At 34.9% G+C, this 25218-nt stretch overlaps 1 protein-coding gene across 4 annotated transcripts in view; it reads right to left on the bottom strand.

The window, feature by feature from the left end:
- The window catches only part of ANKHD1 (ankyrin repeat and KH domain containing 1), a 120797-nt gene that overhangs the window by 50070 nt on the left and 45509 nt on the right, over positions 1-25218 (bottom strand). For 3 of the 4 annotated variants that reach the window (XM_036896389.2, XM_036896407.2, XM_036896397.2), the window contains exons 8-10: positions 22794-23031; positions 22375-22566; positions 19683-19792 (exon numbers count right to left, since the gene is read on the bottom strand). In XM_036896389.2, the coding sequence (XP_036752284.2) occupies positions 19683-19792; positions 22375-22566; positions 22794-23031 (540 nt within the window). The remainder of the gene's footprint in view (positions 1-19682; positions 19793-22374; positions 22567-22793; positions 23032-25218) is intronic. The other variant, XM_036896411.2, reaches the window with a different exon arrangement.

The following is a 25218-nucleotide window of genomic DNA, read 5'->3' as shown; positions in this document are numbered from 1 at the left end:
GAAACAGAAACAAAGAAAGAAGATATATAACACTAGTAAAAATGTAGGGAATTAGGAGATCTCAATTCTTAATAAAAGTATAAAATGGCTCACAATTTTTTAACAATTTGGCAGTAGCTATCAGAATTTTAGATGTGGACCCTCTGACATCCAGCAATTTCACTTTTAGGAATTTATTCCTATAGATGTATTAACAAAAGTAGCAAAGATATATAAATATGCTTAACAACAGCACCACCATCTGCAATATTTAAAAACTATAATACCCAGATGTTTATGAATAAATGGTTATTAAGTTACATAAAAAAACACTGAGCACTTGTGAAAAAGAATGAGAAATCTGTAGGAACTGACATAGAAAAATACTGTATTAGCAAGAAAAAAGTTGCAGAACTGTATATCTGGTAACAAATCCATTCATATGAATAAAAGACATACAGCTCACATACATAGTATATATATATACATATATATATATATATTCTTGAGTGTGTAGAAATGTCTAGAAGCATACACAACATATTGCTTAAATTAAAAAAAAATCTTATGCAGAAATCTACATTTGTTTCAGAAGGTTTAATATAGATAACAAACTGATCCGTCAAAACCTTTTCTTTGTTTTAAGGAAAGTCCATATCACATCTCATTTTAAAGGAAATAAACTTGAGGAGTAAGAACCAAAGGATGCTAATGTATCCATATCCAAATCACCAAGTTTCCATTAGTTTAACTATTCTAAGAAAATGCCCCCCAAATGTTCATTTTGCTGGTAGAATACAGTCCAAAGAAAGCAACAAGGGAAGAGAGCCTACTTTATGGTTAGGGATGAAAATCAGTAATAGGCTACTATGACAAATACAAAGGGTCCAATTTCCTCATCAGAGCAAAAGTACTTTAATTTTCATTACAATGTTAAAAATAATAAAACTCTTAAGACTATGGTCAACACTATAAAGAAAATCGATAAAGACCAAAATACTACTTCAATAAGGAATTACACTAAGAACTAAACATTGATACAAATATTTCTTTCAATATATGTGACTTTTCATTGCACGTACATAAAATACCTTTGGAAGGATACAAAAAATGAAGATTGCCAATGGAGAGGGAAACTGGGTGTCCATGTGACACTTTTACACTTTGGGAATTATAAATCATGAAAAGTATTATGTATTTAAAAATAAGAAAAAATACTTTTCCAGGTAATTGTAAACTTCTGTTAAATAAAAATTTAACCATAATAATGAGGAAAATAACTTATGGGCGTAAGATCAACTATTAGTCAATATGGCAATGACCCCATAATTAACAACACTTTGGGCCTACTACACTTCTTTTGGTTGGTTCTATTTATTTTCTGTGATCCACTTCATCTAAAGCAGATTATTACGAGCATAAAGAAACCATGTTCCACCTCACATCTTTGGTATCCTCTCCCGCTTCCATCCCTATCTTCAAGGGGGCAAACACCTTAAAGTAATGTGGAATTATAAATTTCTGGCTTTTCAATGAACATTGCCTATCTATACTATGAAAGCCAAAGCTGAAAAATCATCCTAAACAAAGGAAATTTTGAAAAGTTTGAAGGCATATAAGACAAGAAGAAGAGGATGTAACAAGTTTATTCTGCTACTTGAAATAGACTCTAACTAAAGGAAAAGAAATTTACAACTGAGTAGTTCCAAAGATAACTGGAGAGACTACATACTTTTTTTTTAATTTTCAAAGTTATGTTTTAATTGGCTACCACAGTATTGCTGAAATTATATTGATTTTTGCAGGTTGATCGTTGAGACTATATTCTTGAGGAAATACTTTACTTGAAATAAAAATTCAGGTCTAAGGAAAGTCATCCTACTTCTTCGACAGTACAGTTGACCCTTAAACATGGGATGGGGGCACCAACCCTGTTTTGAGCAACCAAACATCCACGTATAATTTTGATTCCTCAAACTACTAATAGCCTACCATTAAGTGGAAGACTTACTAGAAACTGATTTAAATTTCCTATGTTACATGTATTATATACTGTATTCATAAAATAAAGCAAGCTAGAGAAAAGAGTTTCTTTAAATAGTCACAAATCCTCCACATATTCCAATGTATTTACTCTTAAAAATCCATGTATACATTAAAGATGGTGGCGTGAGAGGTGAGACAGAGGCTTCCTCCTAAAAACACATATAATACAAAAATATAATTAATACAACTAACCCTGAAAGAGCAACGGGAAAGAGGACTACGCCAGACTGCATACACCTGGAGAATGGAGCAGACCTCATGGAACAGGGTAACGTACCAAAGCTGTGGCCTGGCGGGACCTGAGCCCTTCCCCAACTCCAGCTCACTGGCAGGAGGAAGAGAAACGGAGCAGGAAGGGAGTGGAAACCTGGAACTGCTGAATACCTAACTTCGGAGATCTGTTCTGGGAGCACAAACCTACATTTCATGGTGGTTTCATGATACTCATGGTTATTTAGCTGCTTCTGATTACAGGGTTGGAAAGCTAAGACAGGAAGAATTCCTGGAGAGACTGAGATTCCAGCCGCTTGTGGAAAGCAGGGATCCATATCTGGCTGCTCTGGGACAAAAGCTTATACCTGTGGAGACAGGCATAGTGGCCGATAAGCAGGAAACAGCTCTTTCATCCCCCCCCATACCAATACCACTCCCCTGTGACCCCAACATTGCTTCAGGGGCTGAGCAGCTCCAGAGAGTAGAGCTTCTGGACACTAGAGGGCTCCATATACAAATATGAAATGCCAAAGGAACCTGGTCCAGAGTAAAATTATTAATACAACTACCAAGAAAGATTTAAATGACATGAACCTCATGACTCTTCCTGAAAGGGAGTTCAAAATAAAAATCATCAACACGCTAATGGAGGTATGGAAAGATATTCAAGAATTCAGGAATGAACTCTGGTCAGAGATCCAATCGTTGAAGAGCACAATAGAGGGTATTAAAAGCAGGTTGGATACAGTGGAGGAAATGATAAATGAAATAGAAACTAGGGAAGAGGAATACAAAGAAGCTGAGGCACAGAGAGAAAAAAGAATCTCTAAGAATGAAAGAATATTGAGAGAACTGTGTGACCAATCCAAACAGAACAATATTCGCATTACAGGGATACCAGAAGAAGAAGAAGAGAGAAAAAGGGATAGAAAATGTCTTTGGGGAGGTAATTGCTGAAAACTTCCCCAATCTGGGGAAGGAGATAGTCTCTCAGGCCATGGAGATCCACAGATCTCCCAACACAAGGGACCCAAGGAAGACAACACCAAGACACATAGTAATTAAAATGGCAAAGATCAAGGATAAGGACAGACTATTAAAAGCAGCCAGAGAGAGAAATAAGACCACATACAAAGGGAAGTCCATCAGGCTAACATCAGACTTCTCATGAGAAACCTTACAGGCCAGAAGGGAGTGGCATGATATATTTAATGCAATGAAGCAGAACGGCCTGAACCAAGATTACTTTATCCGGAAAGATTATCATTTAAATTTGAAGGAGGGATTAAACAATTTCCAGATAAGCAAAAGCTGAGAGAATTTACCTCACACGAACCATCTCTACAGTCTATTTTGGAGGGACTGCTATAGATGGAAGTGTTCCTAAGGTTTAATAGCTATCACCAGAGGTAATAAAACCACAGTGAAGAAAGTAGAACAGCTCATTACTAAGCAAATGCAAAATTAAATTAACTATCCCCAAAATCAATCAAGGGATAGACAAACAGTACGGAATATGATACCTAATATATATAGAATGGAGGAGGAAGAAAAAGGAGGAGAAAAAGAAAAGAATCTTTAGATTGTGTTTGTAATAGCATATTAAGTAAGTTAAGTTAGACTTTTAGATAGTAAGGCAGTTAACCTTGAACCTTTGGTAACCACCAATCTAAAGTCTGCGATGGCAATAAGCACATACCTATAATCACCCTAATGTAAATGGACTGAATGCACCAATCAAAAGACACAGAGTCACTGAATGGATAAAAAAAACAAGACCCATCTATATGCTGCCTACAAGAGACTCACTTTAAACCCAAAGACATACAAAGACTAAAAGTCAAGGGATGGAAAAAGGTATTTCATGCAACTAATAGAAAAAAGCAGGAGTTGCAGTTCTTGTATCAGACAAAATAGACTTCAAAACAAAGAAAGCCACAAGAGACAAAGAAGGACATTACATAATGATAAAGGGGTCAATCCAACAAGAAGATACAACCATTATAAATATCTATGCTCCCAACACAGGAGCATGTACATATGTGAAACAAATACTAACTGAATTAAAAGGGGAAATAGAATGCAATGCATTCATTCTAGGAGACTTCAACACTCCACTCACTCCAAAGGACAGATCAACCAGACAGAAAATAAGTAAGGACACAGAGGCACTGAACAACACATTAAACAGATGGACCTAACATATCTACACCCAAAAGCAGCAGAATACAAATTCTTCTCAAGTGCACATGGAACATTTTCAAGAATAGATCATACACTAGGCCACAAAAAGAGCCTCAGTAAATTCAAAAAGACTGAAATTGTACCAACTAGTTTCTCAGACCACAAGATATAAAACTAGAAATAAATTATGCAAAGAAAATGAAAAATCCCAAAACACATGGAGGTTTCACAACATGCTCCTAAATAACCAATGGATCAATGACCAAATAAAAACAGAGATGAAGCAATATATGGAGACAAATGACAATAATTCAACACCACAAAAATCTGTGGGATGCAGCCAAGGCTGTGCTAAGAGGAAAGTATATTGCAATACAGGCCTACCTTAGGAAAGAAGAACAATCGCATATAAGCAGGCTAAACTCACAATTAATGAAACAAGAAAAAGAAGAACAAATGAGGCCCAAAGTCAGTAGAAGGAGGGACATAATAAAGATTAGAGCAGAAATAAATAAAATCGAGAAGAATGAAACAATAGAAAAAATCAGTGAAAGCAGGAGCTGGTTCTTCAAGAAAATAAATAAAATAGATAAACCCCTAGCCAGACTTATCAAGAAAAAAAGAGAGTCTACACACATAAACAGAATCCGAAAAGAGAAAGGAAAAATCACTACGGACACCACAGAAATACAAAGAATTATGAGAGAATACTATGAATAATTATATGCTAACAAACTGGATAACCTAAAAGAAATGGACAAGTTTCTAGAAAAAATACAACCTTCCAAGGCTGACCAAGGAAGAAACAAAAAATCTGAACAGACCAATTACCAGCAACGGAATCAAACTGGTAATCAAAAAACTACCTAAGAACAAAACTCCTGGACCAGATGGCTTCACCGCTGAATTTTATCAAACATTTAGTGAAGACCTAATACCCATCCTCCTTAAAGTTTTCCAAAGAGTAGAAGAGGGAATACTTCCAAACTCATTCTATGAGGCCAGCATCACTCTAATACCAAAATCAAAGACACCACAAAAAAAGAAAATTACAGACCAATATCCCTGATGAACATAAATGTAAAAATACTCAACAAAATGTTAGCAAACCGAATTCAAAAATACATCAAAAAGATCATCCATCATGATCAAGTAGGATTTATTCCAGGGACGCAAGGATGGTAACAGCATTCGAAAATCCATCAACATCATCCACCACATAAACAAAAAGAAGGACAAAAACCACATGATCATCTCCATAGATGCTGAAAAAGCATTTGACAAAATTCAACATCCATTCATGCTAAAAACTGTCAATAAATAACTGGGAAAAAGTCAAATGAAAAAGGTTTTCTCCTATTTTTCACATATACACATATACACACACACACACACACACACACATTTATCTCCTACTTTATATAAATATACATAAAATGTATGTTTTGTGTATTTTGTGGTCTACCTTAGATTTATAGTACATTCTACTTTACATATTATGTTGTATAAACATAAAACAATAAACATATACTATATAAAAAAAATCCATGTACAGTGGACCTACACAGTTCAAACCTATGTTCTTCAATGGTCAACCATAAATTAGATAAAATATCGATATTAAAAAGATATAGAGTGGAAGAGATAATGATGTAGCATTATAATGCCAGATTATTCTTATTATTTTTGACAGATTATTCTTTATTGGGGTAGCCTTACCAAATTAATTATATATTTTAGACATTAATAATCTTTATCTATTAAAATAATCTCTAAAATATTTTATAATAAGTCTGCTAATTATTAGTTATAAATAACTTCCAAAATAATGTTTGGGGTAATTTAAGATACATCTAATATATACAAATATTTTAAGAGAGAGAATAATTTATATATCATTTATCATCATAATTAGTAATGTTGATTTTATCTTAAAAATTCATTTTGAGGATCTCATTACACTTTAAACACTCTTGGGCTAATAAAGTACTCAAGATCATCTCATCCATTTAATACCTCCAAACAGGTAGTTGGTTAACTTGTTCTTAGAAATCATAATATCAGATTTCTTAAGCTAGGTCATTAAGGATCATTTGATTCAACTCCCTCAAAAAAAAGGAAAAGGAAGAGGAGAAAAGAAAACAAAAGAAGCCTAGAGAATATCAGTGATTTGACCAAGGACACTCAGTGTAGCTGAAGTAATGCAATGACTTTGGTAAAATGGTCCAGAAAAAAGTACTAGGTTTCATTTTACAGATGAGAATATCAAGGGAAGTGTTTGCTTACAGATCAGTGATTCAATGACTATGATGAAAATTTAATGTCTAATGTTCAATGGCATCAATTCTTTCTAAACAATTATGCATAGCGTTTGACATTTATTAGACCTCCATTCAGATATAGGATTATGGGATGACTTCCACAGGGCATTTCTTCCTTTTAGTATATCTAGTTTGGAATAGCAATGCATGCCTATAAAATGCTAAATTGGGTCACAAAAATCTTTTTATGTGAACATAACTAGAAAATATGTACCTTCTCTAATATCGAGCTGTTTATTACAGGAAATACTCCTTGGCTTCAGAACATACTGATCAGTTATACTATGGTATACCTCTTCTAAATGAAAGACCAAGGAGAGGGAGAAAAGGAGGAACTATTTATTTACCTGATTTATATTTACCTATTTCACATTCCAACTTTAGCTTTGCTGGCAAATATATGAGAAAGAAATTCTACAGGTGACAAATATTTCTTCTATCTTAATAAATATATCAAACTTTTAATGATGAAATTTACATGCCATAATGAGAAAGATTCTATAATCCTTACAAGTGGTTAGAAAAACTCAAACACCCACCAAATCAAAATACTTCGGACATGTTAGCCAACACAATGTTGCCACCTAAACATACTGTCCATACTATCATTTGGACCTCTGGAAACTCTGACCAATGCAGTTATCTTTCATACAACGAGATCGTATCTATAACAATAAAATGGTTGGGCATGGAGCTAAAAAAAAATTTAAAAACCAGATCATAAAGTAGGTCAAAATTAAAAGCAAGCAAGAGAAAAAAAAAAAGAAAGAAGCAGAATTTCACAACCCAAATCATGCTTTTGAATAGTTAACTATGCAAATTTTTGCACTTTAGAAGTAATAGTGAAGGGAGGCTAAGTACTCCGGTAAAAGAAATCAAACCACAAGTGCTTTGACTGAAGTAGGCTACAGAGATGAGAACAACTATGAAATATTCAGACTCTGCCTTCTGGATGAACTAAAGATCAGTAATTGGGGAGAATAGACTGGAGCAATACAGGACATGACAGCGGTGGCTTTAAGACTCTGGGAGTTGGGTCAACCTCAGTTTATTTTTTATTCATTTTGTTATCATTAATCTACAATTACATGAAGAACATTATGTTTACTAGACTCCCCCCTTCACCAAGTCCCCCCCACAAACCCCATTACAGTCACCGTCCATCAGTGTAGTAAGATGCTGTAGAATCACTACTTGTCTTTTCTGTGTTGCACATCCCTCCCTATGCTCCCCTCCACATAATACATGCTAATCTTAAGGCCCCCTTTCTTTTTCCCTGCCCTTATCCCTCCCTTCCCACCCATCCTCCTCAGTCCCTTTCCCTTTGGTAACTGTTAGTCCATTCTTGGGTTCTGTGATTCTGCTGCCAATTTGTTCCTTCAATTTTTCTTTGTTCTTATACTCCACATATGAGTGAAATAATTAGGTACTTGTCTTTCTCTGCCTGGCTTATTTCACGGAGCATAATACCCTCTAGCTCCATCCATGTTGTTGCAAATGGTAGGATTTGTTTTCTTCTTATGACTGAATAATATTCCATTGTGTATATGCACCACATCTACTTTACCCATTCATCTACTGATGGACACTTAGGTTGCTTCCATTTCTCGGCTATTGTAAATAGTGCTGTGATAAACATAAGGGTGCATGTATCTTTTTCAAACTGGGCTGCTGCATTCTTAGGGTAAATTCCTAGAAGTGGAATTCCTGGGTCAAATGGTATTTCTATTTTGAGCTTTTTGAGGAACCTCCATACTGCTTTCCACAATGGTTGAACTAATTTACATTCCCACCAACAGTGTAGGAGGGTTCCCCTTTCTCCGCAACCTCGCCAACATTTGTTGTTGTTTGTCTTTTGGATGGTGGCCATCCTTACTGGTGTGAGGTGATATCTCATTGTGGTTTTATTTGCATTTCTCTGATAACTAGCGATGTGGAGCATCTTTTCATGTGTCTGTTGGCCATCTGAATTTCTTCTTTGGAGAACTGTCTGTTCAGCTCCTCTGCCCATTTTTTAATTGGATTATTTGCTTTTTGTTTGTTGAGGAGTGTAAGCTCTTTATATATTTTGGATGTCAGGCCTTTATCGGATCTGTCATTTACAAAAATATTCTCCCATACTGTAGGGTACCTTTTTGTTCTATTGATGGTGTCCTTTGCTGTACAGAAGCTTTTCAGGTTGATACAGTCCCGCTTGTTCATCTTTGCTTTTGTTTCCCTTACGCAGGGAGATATGTTCATGAAGAAGTCGCTCATGTTTATGTCCAAGAGATTTTTGCCTATGTTTTTTCCTAATAATTTTATGGTTTCATGACTTACATTCAGATCTTTGATCCATTTTGAATTTACTTTTGTGTATGGGGTTAGACAGTGATCCAGTTTCATTCTCTTACATGTAGCTGTCCAGTTTTGCCAGCACCATCTGTTGAAGAGACTGTCATTTCCCCATTGTATATATCCATGGCTCCCTTATCGAGTATTAACTGACCATATATGTTTGGGTTAATGCTTGGAGTCTCTACACTGGTCTGTGCCTCTGTTCTTGTGCCAGTACCAAACTGTCTTGATTACTGTGGCTTTGTAGTAGAGCTTGAAGTTGGGGAGTGAGATCCCCCCCACTTTATTCTTCCTTGTCAGGATTGCTTTGGCTATTCGGGGTCTTTGGTGGTTCCATATGAATTTTTGAACTATTTGTTCCAGTTCATTGAAGAATGCTGTTAGCAATTTGATAGGGATTGCACCAAATCTGTATATTGCTTTGGGCAGGATGGCCATTTTGACGATATTAATTCTTCCTAGCCAAGAGCATGGGATGAGTTTCCATTTCTTAGTGTCCTCTTTAATTTCTCTTATAGTTTTCAGGGTATAGGTCTTTCACTTCCTTGGTTAAGTTTATTCCTAAGTATTTTATTCTTTTTGATGCAATTGTGAATAGAATTAATTTCCTGATTTCTCTTTCTATTAGTTCATTGTTAGTGTATAGGAAAGCCACCGATTTCTGTATGTTAATTTGTATCCTGCAACTTTGCTGTATTCCGATATCAGTTCTATTAGTTTTAGAGTGGAGTCCTTAGGGTATTTTATGTACAATAACATGTCATCTGCAAATAGTGACAGCTTAACTTCTTCTTTACCAATTTGGATTCCTTGTATTTCTTTGTTTTGTGTAATTGCTGTGGCTAGGACCTCCAGTACTACGTTAAATAACAGCAGGGAGAGTGGGCATCCGTCTTGTTCCCGATCTCAGAGGAAACCCTTTCAGCTTCTCACTGTTCAGTATGATGTTGGCTGTGGATTTATCATACATAGCCTTTATAACGTTGAGGTACTTGCCCTCTATACCCATTTTGTTGAGAGTTTTTATCATGAATGGATGTTGAATTTTGTCAATTGCCTTTTCAGCATCTATGGAGTTGATCATGTGGTTTTTGTCCTTCTTTTTGTGTATGTGGTGATGATGTTGATGGATTTTCGAATGTTGTACCATCCTTGCATCCCTGGGATGAATCCCACTTGGTCATGGTGTATGATCCTCTTGATGTATTTCTGAATTCAATTTGCCAGTATTTTGTTGAGTATTTTTGCATCTACGTTCATCAGGGATATTGGTCTGTAATTTTCTTTTTTGGTGGGGTCTTTGCCTGGTTTTGGTATTAGGGTGATGTTGGCTTCATAGAATGAGTTTGGGAGTATTCCCTCCTCTGCTATTTTTTGGAAAACTTTAAGGAGAATGGGTATTATATCTTCTCTGTATGTCTGATAAAATTCTGAGGTAAATCCATCTGGCCCGGGAGTTTTGTTCTTGGGTAGTTTTTTCATTACCGCTTCAATTTCTTTGCTGGTAATTGGTTTGTTTAGATTTTGTGTTTCTTCCTTGGTCAGTCATGGAAGGTTGTATTTTTCTAGGAAGTTGTCCATTTCTTCTAGGTTTTCCAGCTTGTTAGCACATAGGTTTGCATAGTAGTCTCTAATAATTCTTTGTATTTCTGTGGGGTCCGTTGTGATGTTTCCTTTCTCATTTCTGATTCTGTTGATGTGTGTTGATTCTCTTTTTCTCTTAATAAGTCTGGCTAGAGGCTTATCTAGTTTGTTTATTTTCTCAAAGAACCAGCTCTTGGTTTCACTGATATTTTCTATTGTTTTATTCTTCTCAATTTTATTTATTTCTTCTCTGATCTTTATTATGTCCCTCCTTCTGCTGACTTTAGGCCTCATTTGTTCTTCTTTTTTCCAATTGCGATAATTGTGACATTAGACTATTCATTTGGGTTTGTTCTTCCTTCTTTAAATATGCCTGGATTGCTGCTATATACTTTCCACTTAAGACTGCTTTCGCTGTGTCCCACAGAAGTTGGGGCTTTGTGTTGTTGTTGTTTTGTTTCCATATATTGCTTGATCTCTATTTTAATTTGGTCGTTGATCCACTGATTATTTAGGAGCATGTGGTTAAGCCTCCATGTGTTTGTTGGCCTTTTTGCTTTCTCTGTACAATTTAGTTCTAGTTTTATACCTTTGTGGTTTGAAAAGTTGGTTGGTAGAATTTCAATCTTTTTGAATTTACTGAGGCTCTTTTTGTGGCCTAGTATGTGGTCTATTCCGGAGAAAGTTCCATGTACACTTGAGAAGAATGTGTATCCTGTTGCTTTTGGATGTAGAGTTCTATAGATGTCTATTCGGTCCATCTGTTCTAGTGTGTTGTTCAGTGCCTCTGTGTCCTTACTTATTTTCTGTCTGGTGGATCAGTCCTTTGGAGTGAATGGTGTGTTGAAGTCTCCTAGAATGAATGCATTGCATTCTATTTCCTCCTTTAGTTCTGTTAGTATTTGTTTCACATATGCTGGTGCTCCTATGTTGGGTGCATATATATTTATAATGGTTATATCCTCTTGTTGAACTGACCCCTTTATCATCATGTAATGCCCTTCTTTATCTTGTTACTTTCTTTGTTTTGAAGTCTATTTTGTCTGATACTAGTACTGCAACACCTGCTTTTTTTCTCCCTGTTGTTTGCATGAAATATCTTTTTCCATCCCTTGACTTTTAGTCTGTGCATGTCTTTGGGTTTGAGGTGAGTCTCTTGTAAGCAGCATATAGATGGGTCTTGTTTTTTTATCCATTCAGTGACTCTTTGTCTTTTGATTGGTGCATTCAGTCCATTTACATTTTGGGTGATTATCGATAAGTATGTACTTATTGCCATTGCAGGCTTTAGATTCATGGTTACGAAAAGTTCAAGGTTAATTTCCTTACTATCTAAGAGTCTAAGTTAACTCACTTAGTATGCTGTTACAAACACAATCTAAAGGTTCTTTTCTATTTCTCCTCCTTTTTCTTCCTCCTCCATTCTATATATATTAGGTATCATATTCCGTACTGTTTGTCTATCCCTTGATTGATTTTGGGGATAGTTAATTTAATTTTGCATTTGCTTAGTAATGAGCTGTTCTACTTTCTTCACTGTGGTTTTATTACCTCTGGTGATAGCTATTAAACCTTAGGAACACTTCCATCTATAGCAGTCCCTCCAAAATAGACTGTAGAGATGGTTTGTGTGAGGTAAATTCTCTCAGCTTTTGCTTATCTGGAAATTGTTTAATCCCTCCTTCAAATTTAAATGATATTCTTACCGGATAAAGTATTCTTGGTTCCAGGCCATTCTGCTTCATTACATTAAATACATCATGCCACTCCCTTCTGGCCTGTAAGGTTTCTCATGAGAAGTCTGATGTTAGCCTGATGGACTTCCCTTTGTATGTGGTCTTATTTCTCTCTCTGGCTGCTTTTAATAGTCTGTCCTTATCCTTGATCTTTGCCATTTTAATTACTATGTGTCTTGGTGTTGTCTTCCTTGGGTCCCTTGTGTTGGGAGATCTGTGGATCTCCATGGCCTGAGAGACTATCTCCTTCCCCAGATTGGGGAAGTTTTCAGCAATTACCTCCCCAAAGACATTTTCTATCCCTTTTTCTCTCTCTTCTTCTTCTGGTATCCCTGTAATGCGAATATTGTTCTGTTTGGATTGGTCACACAGTTCTCTCAATATTCTTTCATTCTTAGAGATTCTTTTTTCTCTCTGTGCCTCAGCTTCTTTGTATTCCTCTTCCCTAGTTTCTATTTCATTTATCATTTCCTCCACTGTATCCAACCTGCTTTTAATACCCTCTATTGTGCTCTTCAACGATTGGATCTCTGACCAGAGTTCATTCCTGAATTCTTGAATATCTTTCCATACCTCCATTAGCGTGTTGATGATTTTTATTTTGAACTCCCTTTCAGGAAGAGTCACGAGGTCCATATCATTTAAATCTTTCTTGGGAATTGTATTAATAATTTTACTCTGGACCAGGTTCCTTTGGCGTTTCATGTTTGTATATGGCGCCCTCTAGTGTCCAGAAGCTCTATTCTGGAGCTGCTCAGCCCCTGAAGCAATGTTGGGGGTCACAGGGGAGCAGTACTGGGGGTAGGAAAGAGCTGTTCCCTACTTCCCGGCTCCTGTGCCTGTCTCCACTGCCTGAGCCAGTGGGCGAAGCACACAGATATAACCGTTGTCCCAGAGCAGCTGGATATGGATCCCTGCTTTCCACAAGCGGCCGGAATCCCAGTCTCCGCAGGAACTCCGCCTGTCCCAGCTTTCCAACCCCATAATCAGAAGAGTATGATGAAAGCACCATGAAATGTAGGTTTGTGCTCCCGGTGCAGATCTCCGGAGCTATGTATTCAGCAGTCCCAAGCCTTCCACTCCCTCCCTGCTCCGTTTGTCTTCCTCCACGGTGAGCTGGGGTGGGGGAGGGGCTCGGGTCCCGAGGAGCCACAGCTCTGGTACGTCACCCCATTCGCTGAGGTCTGCTCTTTTCTCCAGGTGTGTGCAGTCTGACGCGTCCTCTTTCCAGTTGCTCTCTCAGGATTAGTTGTGCCAATTAAAATTTCTAATTGTATCCAGTTTTAGGAGGAAGCCTCTGTCTCTCCTCTCACGCCGCCATCTTTAATCCTCTCCCCTCTCAACCCCAGTCTGTAAATGGCATTTGTGTTATTTCAAACAGTTCAGTACCAAATATGTAAGGACACTGGTTATTAAAAATTCATTTTCACAGAAACAAGATTAAGTAGTTTCCAAAAGTAGTTTGTTTTTTTCAATTTCTTTTAGATATAAGTAGTACAAATGTATTTTAATACAAACTCTCTTTTAATAGGTTTACATCATATTATAACTATGTTCACACCAAATAATAAAAACAAACCTGGGTCCAATAAACAAAGACATTATGCAGAAAAAGAAAACACATAAAGGAATAAGTTTTATCTTAAAATATAATGATTCCCATTACAATGGTTAACAAGAAATGAAAACAGCAGAACGATAAGGATTAGGTGATTTGTTCAAGGCTCTCTGCTTACAGAGTAAGTTCAATGCTTACAGAGTAATTAAAATGATTCTGCATATTAAACAGAGAGAACTTTCAAAATATTCTGGAATTAATGGACTTTTTATTTCATTTCATTTTTGATTTTCAAAAAGAACACTTTGAGTGACCTGTTTAAGAATACTAAACTAGTCCAAAAGTTTAAAATAACGGACTATTTAAATTTATGCAGTTAGACAAGCTACACATCAATCCATAACCTCTAATTACAATGGATATCTAGTGTGCTTTTTATCAGAAATATCTATAAGTTACAATATTTGAAAATCCATCAACAACATCCACCATATCAACAAAAAAGGACAAAAACTACATCATCATCTCCATAGATGCCAAAAAAGCCTTTGACGAAATTCAACATCCATTCATGATAAAAACTCTCAAAAAAATGGGTATAGAGGGCAAGTACCCTAACATAATAAAGGCCACATACGAGAAGCCCACAGCTAACATCATACTTAACAGCGAAAAGCTGAAAGTTTTCCCTCTAAGATCAGGAACAAGACAAGGTTGCCCACTCTCCCCACTTTTATTCAACAGGACCTACAGTACTGTAGGTCCTAGCCACGGCAAACAGACAACACAAAGAAATAAAACGCATCCAGATTGGTAAGGAAGAAGTTAAATTGTCACCGCAGATGGCATGATATTGTACATAAAAAACCCTAAAGAATCCACCCTAAAACTACTAGAATTAATAACTGAATTCAGCAAAGTTGCAGGATTCAAAATTAACACACAGAAATCTGTGGCATTCCTATATATTAACAAACTAGCAGAAAGAGAAATCAGGAAAACAATTCCATTTACAACTTCATTAAAAAGAATAAAATACCTAGGAATAAACCTAACCAAGGAAGTGAAAGACCTATACCCTGAAAACTACAAGACCCTCATGAGAGAAATTAAAGGAGACACCAATGGATGGAAATAACATCCAATGCTCACGGATAGGGAGAATTAATATTATCAAAATAGCCATCCTGCCTAAAGCAATCTACAGGGTCAATGCAATCCCTATCAAAATACCAACAGCATTCTTCAGTGAACTAAAACAAATAGTCCTAAGATTCATATGGAACCACAAAAGACCCCAAATAGCCAAAGCAATCCTGAGAAGGAAGAATAAAGCTAGGCGGATTACACTCCCCAACTTCCACCTGTTCTACAAAGCCACAGTAATCAAAAGACAATTTGATACTGGCACAAGAACAGACCCATGGACGAATGGAATAGAATAGAGCCCAGATATAAATCCACATATATATATGACCAATTAATATACAATAAAGGAGCCACAGATAAACAGTGGGGGAAATGACAGACTCTTCAATAACTGGTGTTAGCAACACTGGACAGCTACATGTAAGAGAATGAAACTGGATTATTGTCTAACTCCATACACAAAAGTAAACTCAAAATTAATCAAAGACCTGAATGTAAGTCATGGAACCATAAAACTCTTAGAAGAAAACACAGGCAAAATCTCTTGAATGTAAACATGAGCAACTTTTTCCTGAACACATCCCCTTGTGCAAGGGAAACAAAAGCAAAAATGAAGAAGTGGGACTACAAACCAAAAATCTTCTGTACAAGCAAAGGACACCATCAGTAGAACAAAAAGGCATCTTACAGTTTGGGAGAAGATATTCATAAACAACACATCTGATGAGGTTAATATCCAAATATATAAAGAACTCACATGACTCAACAACTAAAAAGCAAATAACCTGATTAAAAAAATGGGTGGAGGACCTGATCAAACACTTGTCCAGAGAAGAAATTCAGATGGCCAACAGGTACATGAAGAGAAGTTCCACATAATCATCAGGGAAATGCAAATTAAAACCACAATGAGATACCGGCTTACAACAGTTAGGATGGCCAACATCCAAAAAACAAGGAACAACAAATGCTGGCGAGGATGTGGAGAAAGGGGAATCCTTCTACTATTGGTGGGAATGTAAATTAGTTCAACCATTATGGAAAGTAATATGCAGGTTCCTCAAAAAACTAAAAATAGAAATACCATTTGACCCAGGAATTCCACTCCTAGGAATTTACCCAAAGAAAACAAGATCCCCAATTCAAAAAGACTTATGTACCCCTATGTTTATCACAGCACTTTTTACAGTAATAGCCAAGATATGGAAGCAACCTAAGAGTCCATCAGTAGATGAATGGATAACGAAGATGTGGTATATATACACAAGAGAATATTATTCAGCCATAAGAAGAAAACAAATCCAACCATTTCCAACAACATGGATAGAGCTAGAGGGTATTATGCTTAGTGAAATAAGCCAGGTGATGAAAAACAAGTACCAAATGATTTCCCTCATTTGTGGAGTGCAACAATGAAGCAAAACTGAAGGAACAAAACAGCAGCAGACTCACTAACTCCAAGAAGGGACTACAGGTTACCAAAGGGGAGGGGTGGGGGAAAGTAGGGAGGGAGAAGGGGATTGAGGGGTATTATGATTAATACACATGATGTAGGGTGCATCATGGGGAAGACAGTGTAGCACAGAGAAGACAAGTAGTGACTCTGTAGCTCTTACTATGCCGATGGACAGTGACTGCAGTGGGCTGTGGGGGGGACTTGATAATATGGGTGAATGTAGTATCCACAATGTTGCTCTTGTGAAACCTTCCTAAGATTGTATATCAATGATACTTAATACAAAAAAAAGAAATATCTGTAAGTATTTTTACTTTAAAATATCCTTAAAACTAGAAAAAATGATGTTCCAAAAACTAAGTTTCAAATTAGAACATGCATATAATTTGAGATTCTACCTGAAAATGCTCAAGTGTGCCTTCAGTTCTGGTTGTGAATTTTCAGAAAGCAATAGATAAGAAAATTTCTATATTTCCTTTAAAATTATGTTCTAAATTAGGCCTACTACATATTTAGAATGAAAAGCCCTAAAATTTCTCAGTTTCAACCCAGGAAACAATACAAGACAACCTAATTGTTGCACTAAGAAATTTTAAACATTGTTAATATCCTGATTTTGATGCAGAATATTTTGAAGAATGGTAAACAACAGCTTTTAAGCTCCTTTTTAAAAACTATAATATCAAAACCCTGAATTGTGGTAAAAGTTAAGCTCTAAAGTCTAACAAAGCTTAGGAGTTGGTCCAGGTTATGTTCCAAAGGTTGACCTGTATATCCTTATTTAAAACTGAAGATAAAATAGTTCCCCCAAAATGAAATTCTCATCCAGAGCACACAAAAAAGTTCTACTTAATTTAAAGAAGCAGAAAACCTTATTTGATACCAACAGATACCAAGAACACACCTATGGGATGCCAGGAATGAAATAACATCTCCACTCCATACAGTGGAAGTGGAGAGTCTTCCATCTGCAAATCACTGCAGGAAATCACTAGAAACTAGGAGGTGGCAGCAAAGAATGGAGGACAATAAAGGTGCTACTGCCTTGTTAGGTCCAGCTAATGAGAATTATCAGACACTTTTCTCAGGACTCAGGGACTTATCTGCCTGCTTTACTCACTTCTTGTTTTTGACTAGATTTCCCCTCTGGTTTATAGTAAAGGCTGGAATCACAGTTTATTTATAGGTTTTAAATACCAAACTTACTACACTTTCTACATTTTCTATAAGAACAAGTATTACTTTATAATCAGGAACAGAACTAAAACTGAAGTTGAAATCTCTCTACAGACAGCAACAGCATGGAATAGGCAGTATTTAAGTTAAACTCAATATATGAAATAATTCCAAATGAAAAAAGAAAAAGTTATTCACATGAGGTTATTAAATCTACAATATTTGTAACAGTGAAAAATGAAGAGCAAGTCAAAAGTTCAGTAATAAGTGAATGATTATGGTGCATCAACTTGATGGAATACTATGTAAGAGTTACATATAGAGAGAATAAGTAGCAATATGGAGAAGATTATGATAGGACATACAGTGGAAAAAATAAAAACTATTACACTAGTATTTTAATTAGATGTAAATATAACTGCAAAATAGAAAAATAAACAATTATGGTAGAATAATAGTATTACCTTTGTACTTAATTAAGATATATATTTATCTGAGCTACTTTTTAAATCATATTTTGAATGTAAAAAAGTATGGTAAATTAAAAAATTTCTTTCTGTTCATTTAATGCAATTTTTCCAAGGAATTCTAATAAAAAACACTCTATTTACCTGAGTCCAGAAGACTATAAATCATTTAAAAATATTTCATAATTGATTTTTAACTTGGTCAAAATCAGTAAGGTTTTACTATACATTAGAGCACATTTAACAGTTTCTTTTTCCTATTTAGCAATTTTTCAGAAACACTTTGAAGCAGGTTAAGAAAGTGATTTTTCTGTAGAAAAATGGAAGAAAGAATTCAGATAAGAATTCAGAGGATCAGCGTTTTAAACTTTGCTTAGAGTTCTAAACTTTATGCTCTACCCTATTTATTCAAGCAAAGAAATACCTCAATTCTTAATTTCATGATGATTCAAAACATTTCTAAAAAAGGACAATGATATAGGAAGAATGCAGATTGAGATCTACTTAACATATTTCTCAACATAATTTCAAACAAAGAAGTACACATCTTAGCAATTCTGATGGGGCAGTTCCTGATTAATGAGAATGAATGCTAGTGTTTATTATTACAATATCTAGTATTAGTAAAAATGGTATTAGCATAATCATCCTATCTTTTTAGTCAACAATTATTTTCCAACAATGTTCTCAGGTATCTATTTAGGAATATCTGTTATTGGAAATGGTTTAAAGGCAATACTTGCACACTTTTTTCTAAATAACTGAAATTAATGAAGTTGATTCTCTACAACATTTACAGCTGTGTAAGTTTGTCTCACGTAGATTTTTAAGAAACATGTAAGGGGAGACTTAGGGAGAAACTCTATTTAGAAAGGAGTTAAAGTATCCTCACAAAATAAAACTTAGGCAAGGTACACATTTAGCAGGAAGCATGAACCTTTAAGTGGGATATTATTCACAATTTCCCATAGTTATAAGAAGTATTACACATGAACCTAATTTGAAATACTGAAAAGCCAAAATAGAAAATATTAAAAGAACAGAAAAAGAATAGAATGCTATAATAATGTTGTTATAAAGAAGACAGTAGCTTTGTTTTTAAATGTCTAATTAATTACAGAAATAAAAGAAATCACTCAAAGTGATTTGACAGGTTATTCTATTCTATGAACCTATCATTGAATTTATGATGTGTCTAATAAAGGACAGTTTAAAAAGTTCAAGAATGTCAAATGAGGTTGGAGTGATAGGAAGATAATGAACAAGTACTTTTACCTAGGAAGATAAATGAAAACTAAGTATTTTCAAATATATTTAATAAATGCAACAACTAGAACTAGCCAAACTTTTTAAAAAAAGTTATTTTATACAAAGCATGTAAACTATTATAATCTTCTTTACTAGTATTTTGTAAGTGCTAAAAATAAATGATTATTAACATTCACACAAAAATATTTGAAATTAAACAGATCTTACTAAATCAGCCCCTGCTTGAAGTAAGACATCTGCAACATCTGTATGTCCATTTTCACAAGCATAGGTTAAGGCTGTGTCTCCTGTTGCTGTTGTAGCATGAACATTAGCACCTAGCAAACAAAAAAAAATCTTCCATTTATTTTGTGAATTGTAAAGTTATATTAAATAGTTAAAATTTGAAATTTGGTCAAACTGATAAGCTCAAAATATGAAAATACTAAAATATATTTTAAGTATCCCAATTTTCCTTTAAATATGCTTTGTAGAAATGCTTTTAGCGACACAGAAAGGAACTATACCAAATAATTTTTAAACACACTATTTGATTATATATCCCCAGTTAGAGATACCCTAAGAAACAAAAGAACTGCAAAAACAAAAAATATCAAACAGTTTTCAGGAATCATATTGGTGTAGTGCTGGTATGTATTCTGAGACAGTCCTATAGATACTGTGGTAAAAATAAGTAATCTTTTGGTGAAAAGTGAAATTTTTGGTATGGTTGAAGAAAACATGTAAGACTGCTGAGGTTAAGTAAAAACCACGTGGCTCTGAATTGGAAGTACTGACATGAACACACGATGTACTCTACCTATAAGACAAGTAAGTATTTCCTAACCCATACCAACTAAAAGAGACCACAGATAAACCAAGCAGAAATAGCATCTCTAGCTTAGACTGTGGCCTCTGTACCATTTCCTATTAAACAGAATTAGAGCTTCTTAAAGGAATTATTGGTTCCATACTGGGGCAGATCTTTATCAGATGAGCCTGAAACATCACCTTGCCATATCAGAAAGCAAGGAAAACTATTCGAGACTATAGTCAAGTCACATCAAAAGGATTTAGGACCTAACCTTATTGACCAAAGATAGTCAAACTGTCCATCTTTTGACTATTTTTATATCAAAAAGAATGAGGACTATGATGGAGTAAAAGCCATCATATATGTTTAAGTCCAAAAGTTCAAAATGGTGTTTAAATATAAAACAAAAAGCCACTTCATTGGTCACCACTGAAGGATGCTAGGGAACTCTCTCATTATTTTGGGAATGGTAAATAAGGAGGAGAAAAAGTCAAACATTTACACTATGGTCATCACATGATTTATACCTAAGGGTTAAACAAAGAATTGAGGGGAAGTTTCTCTTTATAGACATATTCCAGCTAATAAACAAATAAGGAATAATAGAATTTAGAATATCACCACTTTGCAAGACCTAATGAATTAATGGATCTAAGCAATAATCATCAATGATCATGGATAATCAATACTAATATCACAAAATGGGAGACAATCAAACATTTATTACTGCCTGAAAAATGTACCCAATACTTAGGAAGCAGTCTAGTAAAAACAAACAAAAAAATCCCTAAACATCATCCCTGAATCGAATCAAATCTCTAGATCTACTACTTTATGGAAATCCAAGGCACAGAAAACAAGATAAATGGAACCATGGAGATGCAATTAACAAAATCCATACTGTGAAAGACCTAAAGGATAAACAGCCCTTTTCTTCAACCAAAACTTACAAGGAAAAGGAAAAGAAGATGGAAAGGAGCCACAGATGGACTTAAAAAGACATACTGATCAATAGTTACTGTATGAACCTAATTTGAATCCTGATTCAGAACAGTCATTAAACATATGTAATACACATTGGTAAGACTATCAGCAAAATATGAGAAATGCTTGGATATTTAATGATACTAAGGAATTATTATTTAAAAACTTTTAGGTAGGAAAATAGTATATTGTGGCTATCTTTTAAAAATATTTGTCTTTTAAAGATATATATATTGAAATATTTATTGATTATAAGTACAAATTTATTTTTAAAATAATTTATTTTCAAATTTAAAAATTAAATTTAAAACTAAAAAATGTTTTTATAACTGTATGGTGACTGATGTTAACTAGACTTATTATGGTAATCATTTCACAATATATACAAATAGCAAATCATTATGTTGTACACTTAAACATACAACGTTATATCATTATATCTAAAAAAAAATGTGTTTAATGTTCAATTATTTTAGATAAAAACAATTTTATAAAAGTAAATGGGTGATTTAGAGGGAGCATTGCTGAAATGAGATTGGCCGTGAATTTAAGATTGTTAAAGCCGGACGGGTTCTTAGTGTTCATTATGATATTTTCTATGTTTGGAAAATATGCTATAACAAGAAGGTTTTTTAAATTGTTTTTAATTGTATAGGCAATGTATTAAAAGACCTATAGATTTTTCTTTAGTGTTACACCCTAAGAATTTCATGTAAATAAATTACATTCTAATCTAGAAAAAAAAATTTTAGGTAGTGATAATATAAAAAGCAATTTTCAAACCCATGGGATAGTCCTGGAAACTACATACTTCAAATTAGCTCCTCCTCCTCCTCTTATTAACAGGGACTTGGAACAATTGACTTTTACCTTCCAGAAGCCACAGACCACACTATGGAGAGAGATGATTAATGAGAAGCCTTATGGTCACCAGGCAAACATTAATAACAATAAGAAACCTTTTGAAAAATGACATTTTTAGGGATCTAGGAGCCTAAGAAGAGCAGCTAAATTGTGGAGCTGTCTTTCAACTTTTGTAGAAATGAAAGTGAAGATTAAGTGTTATAATTATGATAATGACAAAAAAGCCTTTTTCTAAAGGCTGTTTTTAAAGCCACATACCGGAAGCCAGCAAATATTTAACCAACTCCAGGTGTCCCTCCTGAGAAGCCTCCATCAGAGGTGTGGAGCAGCCAAGTTCTATATCAGCCCCTGCCTTAATCAGGAAGTCTGCAACTTCAGAAAATCCTCCACAGCAAGCCAAGGTCAGGGCCGTTTCTTGGGTTTCTTCTGTCTGGGCATTTATATTTGCTCCTGAGGAAAGCATAAAAATAGTTAAAACTAGTTGCAAAAGACTCATGATAAAGATATTGTATAATAATCATCTCTTATCTTCTTCTGCTTCTAGGGTTCCTTCCAGGGTGCTGCTAATTTGTTTTATCATCAGTGCAAAAAAACATCTTAATTGTAAGTAAACTTCACTGATACTGACAAAAAACATCCAAAAGAAATTGATTTTTAAAGAATTCAAAGTGCTTTACCTTGTGCTAAGAGCAGTGCCACCATCTCCTCATGTCCTTCCCGAGCAGCTTCCATCAAGGGAGTATATCCTTCATCATTAACTTCTTCAAGGTTTGCCCCCCTTTCAATGAGTAGAGCTGCCAATTCAACATGTCCTCCACAGGCAGCCAGTGTTAATGGAGACTCAAAGGAATCTGCAGGCATGTTCACTTGAGCACCGCTATCCAAAAGCAAACGCGCTACCTCCACATGTCCATCCTGGAGATTTTCAGAAGTAAAGGAAGAAAGAAATTTTTTATTTGTTTTGAATTTTTTAAATGGGAGAAGAGAAGCAAGAGATGGAGGAAAGACAGGAAGAAAGAAAAGGAGATGTGGCTTAGATGTATAAATATTGTCATGTCCGTATGTGTAATTTGAGACCAGTCTTATCAGAAGTCCATTAAAATTATTTTACCTTACTTTTGAGCAAGTCCAAATTTTTCCAAAAGAATCAGACTTGTGACATACAGTTACATTTCCAAATAATTTTAAATTCCTACATTCTTTGAAATTCAAAACCCTGTTAAATCCATGATCAACAGTACCTCAAAATAATTAATGTTTATATTACTGCCAGGTCAAACAGCAATATTTTCAAACTTCGGTGTCATGTTTAAGTATAAAAACTGTGTTAGATCTACTTAAGAAAGAAAGACTTGGCAAAAATAATACAACAAATTATGTAAAGTCATTACCACTTGGGATTATGCCACCAAGGTAAACCCCAGTGGATTGAGACTGCCCTATATTTTTCCTCATCACTAGCTTTCCATACATCACATGTAATGAGGCAAGGAATTTTACAAAGATGTAAAAATAAGTATCTTATTCATCTGTAAATAATTTTACCCTGCACCCATCTGCCTAGACAGATAGCAACTAACAATAAATCATTCTCATGGAGGATAACCAATCTATCCCTCTATCACCATAAATAATATCATCTCTAGTTTCAAATTCTTTACTTTGAAATTTTATGTAGGTCTTGACTCTTGTTGTGAGTTAAACATTGCTAATTTAAATTAAAACTGAGTACAAAGTAAAGTTTATAAGGTTGGACAATTCTTTTATTAAAGAAACCTTAATTAAATGTTAGATTTCAGTACCCATAAAGAGTTCCATTGTACGTAATTAAAAGATAAGCCTACCCTTAATAATTTTTGACACAATGCCAAATACAAATGATTTTGCATTAAAATTTTAGTTTTAATTAAACTGAAATAAAATTTTAACTTCACTAAATACTAATCCTTCAAATATATGTAAAATAAAATATACCACAACCAAATTACTGTGTTGAATTATTTGCTGTTTAAACTACACTTTAAACTGAAAAGAAAATAAAAATTTTAAGTGTTCACAGATGAGGGCACTACTATTGTGCTTTAGTTCCTCCAGGCTCCCAGTAAATTACTTTGCTTGAATTCATTTGAATTTTTTTAAGATTCTGCTAACATACCTTGAATACAAATATTAAGAGAGGAATTATACTAAGCACTTTTTGATGTAATGAACAATATTAATTTTGCCAAAGGAAAAAAGAATAAGAAAAAAAAATTAAAGGTCTAATACCATTATTCTGTCATGAACTGTAAAAACTGGGGTAAGTAGGCAAAGCAACAGGAGGCACTGGACAGCAACCAAGCTAGAGTTAGGCTTAAGAGCACTGAAAGAAGGAAGCCCATGAGATGAATTCTATGTACACCAGTTTTCTCTCTTTGGGAATCTTCCAAACCACAGTTGAAGCAAACAGATCCTAAACAAAGAGTGAACATCTCTTTGGATAAAGGAAACAAAAAAAACCACAATACAAGGTAGCCAAAATAGTTAGGACATGGAGAGTGTGGGCAGAATACCTGAGAAAAAGAAAACACAGGGAAGTCCCAAATACCTACATAAAATTATCCTGAGATAAGGAATCTTGGACAACTCCCGAATTGAACACACTAAGGATGAGACTCCAGGATGCCCAGTAAAGAATGGCTACTGAAAGACTGGAGACTCTGGGAGTTCAGACACAGACATAGAGGTGAATATCCAAACTTTGAGTTGAAATGGTAGAAGGCTATACCCAAGAAGTAAGGACCTAGAGTCCTTACACTAGTTAGGCCATACCAAAGAGTAAGGACCTAGGAGTAAGAGTAAAGCTGAAATTAAGACTCAGTAGGATCACAGTGATCCACTGGTAATTTAAGTCCCTGCCAGAACAAAATTTAACAGTCTTAAAAGGAGGACAGGATAATCCATTCCCTTGAAAAAGGATCATATGTAGCACATGGTTTATAATAAAAAAATTACTTGACATATTAAGAGTCAGGAAAAAGCAACTGATTGACAAGATATAAAATGGCCCAGATATAAAAGTATTCCCAGAACTGAATCAAATATAGGAGACAGAAGGAAAGA

The sequence above is a fragment of the Manis pentadactyla genome, chromosome 13 (genome assembly GCF_030020395.1).
Source record: "Manis pentadactyla isolate mManPen7 chromosome 13, mManPen7.hap1, whole genome shotgun sequence".
Lineage (NCBI taxonomy): Eukaryota > Metazoa > Chordata > Mammalia > Pholidota > Manidae > Manis > Manis pentadactyla.
Note: the sequence above shows the minus strand (reverse complement) of the source record. Positions and strands in the feature narration are given on the sequence as shown.